The sequence below is a fragment of the Colletotrichum navitas genome (assembly GCF_030913465.1).
Source record: "Colletotrichum navitas strain CBS 125086 chromosome Unknown LY79scaffold_129, whole genome shotgun sequence".
NCBI classification, from domain to species: domain Eukaryota; kingdom Fungi; phylum Ascomycota; class Sordariomycetes; order Glomerellales; family Glomerellaceae; genus Colletotrichum; species Colletotrichum navitas.
In genome coordinates this window covers 82,716-92,978 of record NW_026850675.1, presented here as the reverse complement: position 1 = coordinate 92,978, position 10,263 = coordinate 82,716, and the positions used below count along the sequence as shown (strand labels likewise).

Genomic DNA, 10,263 nt, shown 5'->3' with positions numbered 1-10,263 from the left:
TAGTTTATAAAGTATAAGAAAGTATAGTTAATTAGTAGTTATTAATAGTTAACTAGTTAATAAAGTAAAGTAAAAGTATAAGTATAGTAGTACCTTTATATATAGGTAAAAGTAAAGAATTCTACTAGTAGACAGTATATTATATAACCTATTACCTCTAGCTATATTACCTATATACTAATATTTACTTTTACTTTTATTATCTTTATAACTCTTAGTAGCTACTAACTTTTTAAATAGGCTACTTATACTACTACTATAGCTAGTATTAAGCTATACTACTTCTTTAAGGCTATAAACTATTTTACTAAGCCTACTTATATCTACTATAGTATTACTATATATTTACTTCCTCTAGTGCCCTCTTAGTAACCCTTTATACTAACGTTAGCCTAGGACAAGATTAATAAGGCCTAGGTTATAGCTAAGAAGGCACTTTAGCGCTAAGTTAACTTAGCTAAGGCCTCTAATACTAAGTATAAGGCTAAGGCTAAAGAGAAGAAGTAGCTTTTTTACTAGCGCTATATTATAGCCCTTAAGACTACTACTAACTTCTTTTACTACTAGGTTAAACTAGCTAAGTCTATACTTTATACTACTAAGGTTACTACTATAGCCTTTAAGGCCTAGACTTTTACCCTTTAGAAGTAGACTACTACTATTATAACCTAGACTACCTTCTTTTTAGAGTAGTCTTAGACCTATTTCTAGGTTATAAGTGTTTTTTTTTTAATATTTACCTAGTGTTTTCTTTAGTACTTTTTATACTAGTTATTAACTTTTTTTTAGTATACTAGTAAGCTTAAATCTAAGGCTAATAAAAATAAAAGTAGTACTTTTATATTTTTTACTTTTAATAAAAATAAAAATAATAATAATAATAATATTAGTAATAATAATAAAGAGAATAATAAGTAAAGTAGTATATAGGCTTTACTACTATTACCTTTAGTGCCCCCTAGGTCTTTCTTTATTTATTTATTTTTACTTATTATAGCTTTTAAATACTTAGCCTTTAGGCTACCTATATTTTTTAGCCTTTATACTATAATAATTAAATCTTTAATCTAGTTATTTTTAGGCTAATCTTTACTTAAATTAACTATACTTTTGTTTTTCTTTAGTAACTTTTTACTTATAGTTATATTATAGTCTTTCTATAATATTCCTCTAGGGTTTCTAAGAGTTTTCTTTTTTACTATACTTTTTTTACTTAATAAAGTACTACTAATTCTACTATAGCCCCTTATAGACTATAATTTAATTTACTTTATATATATTTTTCTTTTTCTCTTTAATTAGTATTAGTTAAGGCTTTACTAGTAATCCTTAGAACTTCTTTAGCTAGAATAATATAAAGATATTATAGATTCTATATTTAGTACTTATATCTATTTTATAGGCCTTACCTTTATTAACTACCTACTTTACTATAAAGGGGCTAAAGTACTTATTTAATAGCTTCTTAAATAGTCTCTTTTACTTAATAAATTTAGTTAATAAAAGGACTTTCTTTTTAACCTTAAAGTCTATATTAGACCTCTTAGTGTTATACTACTTCTTATAGGCCTAATTAACTACCTTTAATATCCTACTAATTATAGTTCTCTAGCTCTATAGTTACTTTATTCTCTTATAGGCCCTAGGGACCTTTATTAGTCTTGTCTTTACTAAGTATATATTATATATACTCTATAGTATATAGCCTATTAGTGTCTCTACTAGTATAACCTTAGTTATACTATACTATAAACTATTATAAATAAATTTAGCTATAGGTAACTATTTTACCTAGTTATCTTACTTAATATTATAAAAGGCTTAGAGGTAGTGTTTAATATTTAGTTTTACTTCTTTGTTTATTTATTAGTTTAAAGGTAATAAGCTATACTAAGCTTTTATTTAATAGCTAGCTAGTAATATACTACTACTTAAAAGTAACTTATAAATAAAGACCTATAATCTAATATTATTAAAGTTAAAAGTCTAAAATAAAAAAATACTTTATTTACTAGAAAGATTACTAGCTAATCTACTATTAAGGTTTCTTTAGTAAGTAAGTAAATAGTGTACTTTATAAGCTTATTAACTATAACTAAAATACTATTATATACTTTACTATTAAATCTTTTTAACTTTAGTAGCTTAGTAATAAAGTCTATAGTAATTTACTTCTATAGTTAGTTAAGTAGTAAAAGAAAAGCTAGTTTCTTATAAGGTAAATAGTACCTTAGCTTTATATATTAGTAAGTAGTATATATATTAATATACTCTTTAATATCTTTTTTTATTAATTTCTAGAAGAATATTTATCTTATATATCTTATAGTTTAGGTTACCCCTAGGTACCTCCCTAATAGTTTATTATAAAATACTATAAAAGCCTTATCTTTATTATATATCTCTCTAGTACTATAAGCCTACCTTAGTATTAAAGTAACTTATTTTCCCTCTTAGCCTAGTAACTTTTAGTTATTACTACTCTTTAGACTAAATTTACTTATCTTCTAGTTATACTATAGTAACTTCTTTTTTAGGGTAGTAGTAAGTTCCTCTAGGGCTACTATATTTTAACCTAGTAGTCTACTATACCTAATTACTACTACTTTCTTTTTAAACTTACTAAGAAAGTCTTCTAAGAATATACTTTATACTTTTTTTTTTATTAGGCTAATAGTTTAGCTTTTATAAAAGCTTATTTACTATATTATTTTTACTTAAGTAATATTTAATCTTAAAATTAAATAATAAAAGGTTTTATAATAACTTAGCTTAGTAGTTATTAAGTTATAGCTTAGCTACTAAGTAGTAGTACTCTAGGTAGTCTATTAAGAATATAATATAGTACTAGGTATATAAGAGATAGTACTTTAATATATAGTTACTTCTTAAATTATAAGTAACTTAGCCTTTAGTACTCTATAGTATAGCTTTACCTCCTAGAGTTTTATAATATATAAGCTATAGGGCACTAGGCTCTCTTATAAAGCTAGCTTAATACTACCTTTATTATAAAGTTAAATATATTTATTTTAACTTAAATAGGTAATATAAGGTTAAAATACTATAAGATAAAGGTATAAGTAAATATAGTATAAATCTTATAAAAGGCTTCTTTAGCTTTCTTTATAATTATTTACTTCTTTATTACCTTAGTAAATAGTTAGTTAGTAAAAAGGAAATATACTTTAGAATAGTTCTTAATAAACTACCTATAAAAATTTATAAACCCTAGAAAAGTCTATATTTTTTATATACTAGTAAGTAGTAGTTACTAGGTAATTACCTTTACTTTTTCTTATTTTATTAAAATACCTTTATTAAATACTATAAAACCTAGGAAGCTAATAGACTTAGTATAAAAAAAGTACTTCTTAGGGTTAATATATAGCCCTATAGTATTTAACTAGCTTAGTATTATTTTTACTACCTTTATATAGCTTTCTTTATCCTTTATAAAGATTAAAATATTATTTAAATAAATAATATAAATAATATTTACTAGACTTACTAAGGTATTATTAATATAAGATTAGAATATTATAGGTATATTAACTAGCCTAAAAGGTATAACCTAATACTTATAGTGTTTATAGTAGGTATAAAAGGCTATCTTTTATTTATTTTTACTATAAATCTTTACTTAGTAGTATATATTCTTAAGGTCTAGCTTTATAAATTATATTACTTTTACTAAATAGTCTAAGATTTTCTTTATTAAAGGTAATAGTACTTAGTTCTTAATAGTAATCTTATTAAGCCTATAGTAGTTAATATAGAGGTAAAGCTTACCTTTTTTCTTAAGTATAAATAAGATTAGTGCCTCTACTAGTAACTTTAAAGGCTATATTTAGCCTTTAGCTAAGGATTTATTAATATACTTCTTTAGCTCTTTTAGTTCTTTTTCTACTAGTAAGTAAATAAGGCTAAATAGTAGTATTATACCTAGTTTTAATTTTATTATATATATTTATATATTATTTTTACTAGTTTTACTACTAGGTCTATATTAAATATATAAGCTTATTCTCTATATTCTTTTAGTATTATAGCCTTTATACTACTAGCCTTACTAGCCCCTTTATTCTTCTTTAGTATATAAGTAAGTATCTTTAGTACCTCCTCTAGTGTTCTATACCCTAGGTATTAGATTATAAAAAGGTCTATAAGGACTACCTTAGTATTTTTTAAGGCCTTTTTAACTACCTTTTAGCCTTATATAAGTTAAATATAGTTTTACTTAGTAAATAAGTCTAGCTAATTATTTTTTATTTAAGGTTAAGTTTTACTACTTATCTCTAAGAGATCCTTAGGATAATATTATATCCTCTTATATTACTTACTTATAAAGTATAGCTTTATATCTTTAATATTTTAATATTATCTTTTACTTTTAACACTATTTTTTTAAACTATAGTCTAAGGCTTTACTTCTCTATATACTCTATAGTAGTAGTTTCTTTTTATAGACTACTAGTAGCCTCCTTATATATAATATCCTCTAGTATATAAGGTTTTTATTTACCTCTAGGTTAATTAATACTCTTTTTTTTCTTTATATACTACTTATCTTAGTATAAAAGTCTACCTTAAATTAGTAGTATAGCTTTTTTTCTAAGGTAATTAAATAGTATTAACCTTTATTACTTTATTATATACTATTTACTTAAGTATCTAGGTTAACTATACTTATAGTACTTTTTTTTAGTATAATTAGCTAATAAATACCTTAGCTTACTATAGTTAAAGTAAGTTAAAGAGTACTATAGCCTAGTTAAAAGTAAGTAGTTACTTTTTTTCTTTTTTACTCTTAAGGCCTCTAGTATTAGTATTAATATACTCTAGGTTATTATAAGTATAAATATAAAGTATATAAACTAAGGCTTTATTATAAGGACCCTTATATTAAGGCTTAGTAGTATAGCTAAGGCCTACTAGTCTCTTTATTCTTAATTTTACCTCTACTAGTCTACTAGTTTATCTTTAGTATAGGCTTTAGCTAGTGTTTTAGCCTATTATATAGTATTATTAAAGGCTTATTATATCTTTAGTATTCTTTAGGCTAATATATAGCTCTTTAGATTAGGTAGTAACTAGTTAAGTATATAAACTACTTATTACCTTTTAGCTTATAAATTAAAGTACTTTACTTTAATAGTCTTATATTTATTAATAAATTACTAGTATAACTAGTTAACTTTTTACTTTATATTATTAAGCTTTACTACTATACTAAAGGCCTATATATTAGTATTAGTAATATTATTTTTTAACTAGGTCTTTATTACTTCTTAGGTTACTTTCTTTATTTAGCTATTATAGTAGGCTTTAATATACTTTTACTACTTATATACTAGGTTACTCTCTAGTATAAAGCTAGTATACTATACTTTACTTTAGTTATTTTTAAATTCTTTTTTTATAACTTTAAACTATTTCTTTAACTTAAATAAAAAGTCCTAAAGGTTATTTTATATACTTCTCTTATATTAGTTTAAAAGTAACTACTTTAATAGTATATTAATATAGTAGTACTTATACTTTAGCTAAAAAGTAGTAGCTAGGCCTAGTATATTATATACTTTCTTAATAAAGGCTTTATTTATTAAAGCTAAAATCTAGTTAACTATTTTTCTTTTTTTAGTTTTTTTTACTTACTTCTTTAGAAGGTTCTTAAGCTTTTTTTTTATTATTTTTTTAAAGTTACTTTAAAGCTAATATTATACTAGTAGGCCTTTATTCTTTATTTATACCTAAGTATTACTACTATTTAAGGTTAATTATCTAAAGATAATACTTATACTTTACTAAGTAATAGCTTAGGTATTAAGAGGTAATATTATAGCTCTAATAGTTAGTATACCTAAGGATAAGTAAAGATTAAAATATATTAAAGGGGTTATAGTATTAAGTAAAGGAGTTTATAAATAGTATAGTTAGGGGTTAATTATAACTATTTTTTAATTTACCTTCTCCTAATTCTCCTGTTCTTATAAACTCTGCTTTTATATAACCCTTAGATAATAGTTTTCCTAGTTGTAGCCCTACAGCTGGTGGTCCCCTGGTGCCCCCTACCTCTGGCACCTGACACTCTGGCTCACGTTTGCGGGCTTGAAGACCGAAGGTAGGTTTCTGCTAGCTCTATTAGCATTATTGTATGATGCCTAAGCTAGTCGCTGAAATGAAACGTAGGTCGTACGTTCAGGGGTATGCTGTTTACTGGCATTATGATAACCTCAGATGGACCGAAAGTTTTGGAGTACAATGCCCGATCTGGAGATCCTGAGACGCAGAGCATGATGATGCTCCTGTCACGATAGCTTCATGTATTTCCACCCTCTTTAATAGCTCTGTCAGGTGCTGTATCACGTGGTGTTTCACATTCATTCGCCTATATATAGGACTGCACTTTCTTCACTTTCACCTACATAGAATTATGCCTCCTAGACCTGAATCCTCATATGCTCTGCTGTGTGCTCTAACTCGTGACAGCTCCTCTCTTAGGAGACCGACTTGGCAGTCATTCTTCTGGCGTGCACACAACAAAGGTTAAGCAGCGTCACTTTGCTTCTTCGCCCTGGCTTTGCCTGCAACGTTGTTGTGGCAGCTGGCGGATACACAGGCAAATACTCAATTGGGGACAACATAGTATTTGGAGACAATTCAGATGAAGTACAGGTGTTTCATGCCGGTACCGAGCTCATCGAAGGAGTTTTGAAGACTGCAGGTGAGAGAGTGCTGTCTATTGCTTCGTACGGAGAAACCCTGAAAGATGCTGTTGACCGGATTTACCGCGCCGTTGCTGGAGTTGACTTCCAAGGGATGTACTTTCGAAAAGATGTTGCGCGACGGTAAGTCTAGCCAGGTGTGACAACTTCTATTATGGAAGCATGGAAGCTTTTGCTCCCCAGATGCCTCAAATAGCTGCGCATGATGCCACTCAATCGTCGTCAAGTTCATTCATGACGTAATTCTTTATCAGGAAGTGCTCCTGTATAGCTCACTTCTGCTTACAAGCTGATTCGGCGTGGCTGGTTAACTCGACGATTGCCAAGCCCGCCCTGGGTATCAATGGACGTTGGGTCAGTTCTGTCTCGCTGACGTTAAATTGCATGTGGACCACCATTTTCTTGGCCTTCTTACATTCAAAGGGCCACCTCGCGGTCTACACGTATCAAGCTCGTCAGATCATTGATACTGGTAGTCTCACTCCGATCGAGCCTCGTTGAGGTACACGTAAAGTCGCGTGTGTACTTGGCAGCCTGCCGTCTTTGTTCTCAAGATTAGGAGACGTCAATAACAGGGGATAGTTTACTGTTCCTGGTCTCTCGCAGAACTCTAGATTATTATCTGTGCAGGGGGCGATAAAATCCAGGCTCGATACAAATATTCTCGTATATGTAGTTGTGCTGCTTGGCTCTCTTTCGTCTTGCTATTTCATACCTTGATCTCACCCACAGGGGACAGATCACTACTCCCAGGATTCAAGGCCCGATCTGTAAGCCATTGTCCGCAGGTCTCTAATACCTTATATAAATGATTATAATCATCTGTGAGCTCATCTAAGTCATTACCTTGCATGATAAAAGCTGCCATTATAGGTTGAGCAGTTGGGTCAGGCGATCGCATTTGAGCAGCAGAGTTTGCCGCCACCCTGTCATTCATTGAGAGATTCTAAAACTTTAGACTAAAAAGGTTTCTCCTACATGTACATCATTCATCAGTCGTTGTTATCTTTACTTGAATATTCTGTCTGCAGTTTGCGCCCAAAGATAGGAAATTTGATTTGAAGACGGTCTGCATGTCGTTCTGCTCGTCAAAGGATTACGATTTGAATCTCCAAAACTGATGTCTTCGCGTGCCCATCATATGTGACATTCACTATGATGATAATTTCCCGCTTTGCCCGAACCACATGTTCACCAAAGTCTGGTGTTTAGGTGGCCAAAATCCAGTAAAACTTTCACCTTGCCTCGATAAAGCGGCAAAATACCATGGTATGTACACTCGATGTAGGAATGATCAGTTTATAAGCGGGTCATTCATCGTTACGCCGTGGAACATAATACCTTTGAGAGTGTATATAGCCACCTTCGTTCTTCTTTTCGACGAAGCGGTCGTCAAGGCTTTTCTTCTTCTCAACTTCGCACATTCTGAGCACTCAACCTTTCATGCTTTGAAACTCTGCAAAGCGAACGTCAGCTCCCAGCACTTCCTCCCTTCAAACATCTCCTGAGTAATTGGCTTCCACTAGACACGACAGTTACTCCCAGTTGCCACAATGAAGCTCGGCACACTCGCCGTACTCTTGTCCTCCTTCGCCCTCCTCGAAGCCCCAGCCGCCGCCTCGGGCACTGGAAAATATCACTATGGTCCGGACCAGAACGTCAGGCTCAAGGACATTCCCGCATGCGTCGTAACATGCATGAAAGAACTCGAGTGGCGCTTGAAGGAGAAGAAGATCCCCATATACATCATCCATTGGTGCGACAACACGTCCCCGCCTCACCGCCCCGACTGGGCCATTTTTGGCCAAAAGATGGATGAGTGCAAGGTGGTCCAGTGCAACAACATTCGGTACTGGTACGACTTCGCGGAGTGGCACTGGAAGAACTGCCACTGGCACGATCATTACAAGGCCAGCTTGGCTTGGGTCAACGATTATCGCGTAAGCGCGTGGTGGCCAAACGACGAAGGCCGCCCGAGGCCGCCCAGTCATGAGAGTTGGATCTCGGAGAACAGAACAGCGGATGCCCCCCCGCGGTGATTCTGGTCCCTGGACGATAGGGCTGGAGTAGAGGAGTTTTGCACTGCGTCGATGGGACTTGTGGCTTTCTTGGATCGGGAATTTTCCATTCAATCGGACGGCTGACGCTACTGTCATTGATAGAAATATGCAGAAAAGAATTCTGGTAGAATTGCAGTTTTTAAAAATTCTGATCAGCCGCTTCATCTGGACGATTCTGAGTGAACTTCATGCCATAGCTAAAGGATGGTCTCCCAACCCCGCAAGCTCTTCATGCAATATATATTCATCTAGCTCCTCTATGTATATCTCTCCTTATTTAAAAGTCAGGAATATCGTATCGTATGAGTGCTAGACATTGGAACGGGGCAGGGTTTCAGTTTTTCCTTGAAGTGGTTTTCCTCTATGTTCTTCAGCCTAGGGTGACTTAATCGTCTGAGATCAGGACATTAAATACCAATCAAGACTGAGGAGAGAGATAGACATAGAAAAAGACACCTTTAGTTTGCCCTTATTTTTAAAGAAGACCTTATATTTACTGTAACTACAAGTAATCTACTTTTCAACGACAACCTAGTCCTAATCAGACCTTTAGTGTCTAATTAAGGTGTATACCTTTCTATCTTGACACTTATGTAATATAGAACTACCTCATCTCATACAGCCTGCAGGCGGTTTCCTGTAAATAACAGATCTCACAATACATTCAAGAAACAAGGGAAATATTCAGGGGAATAACCCTGCTAGTGGCTGCTCTCCCTTGCGCCAGAACATCAAAATAAATGACTTGAGGTCTATTTGTATCTCCTCCTGAGTCTCACGAAGAGCGCCCTGTCGATCGAAACATTTTAGAATGCCGTCGCCTAACACTAATCATTGCCGAGAAGCCTCAACCTATCATAAAATTCCAGAGGCGCCAGATGTCGATTTTCAAAAGTCAACATTGTTACGTGTTCAATACTCGAACGACTTGCATACGCTATTCAAAGATCTTCTCGGTCAGTGATGGCCCGGGGCATGCATGACACTGGGCTTAGTATGCAGAACTTGGCAAAGCCCCGCTTTGATGTCGAAATCCATAAGCGGTTGAGGAAGCAAAAGCTCTGCCCCATATCCCGTTGGAGAGGGATAAACTGAACTAGAATGAATGGAGGTAATCGTTCAGCATCATACTGATAAGCATGAACGTATCTCTGACAAAATTATATACATCACAAAATTGCAACTTGTTCAGCGCGTTGAAAGTAATCACCAAGGAAGTCTTCGTGAGCCCCGGTAGTTGTCAAACTACCAACTTTGCTGGAATCTCTATACACATGCCCAATCTGTGCCGCCGCTTGGCTGCTATTACCGTTATTAAAAGCCGGCATACTTTGCTGCGGAGAAAAGGAAGGTTACTTCTGGATTCCACGGGCTCACTAGCGAGTCAAATCTTCACGGCGATAGTACACATCTTCCGGACGGCAGGATGCCAAGGAGTCAGAAAACACGGGTACAACGTAAGCGCCAACCACACC

The 10,263-nt window shown here is 32.7% G+C and overlaps 1 protein-coding gene across 1 annotated transcript; it reads left to right on the top strand.

The window, feature by feature from the left end:
- Window positions 1–8,281: 8,281 nt before the first annotated feature.
- Window positions 8,282–8,767, top strand: LY79DRAFT_674577 (uncharacterized protein; the record flags this gene model as incomplete). The annotated part of the gene is made up of 1 exon (XM_060564324.1): window positions 8,282–8,767. One exon carries the CDS (start codon window positions 8,282–8,284, stop codon window positions 8,765–8,767), a length of 486 nt encoding a protein of 161 aa, XP_060407817.1.
- Between the last annotated feature and the right edge of the window lie 1,496 nt (window positions 8,768–10,263).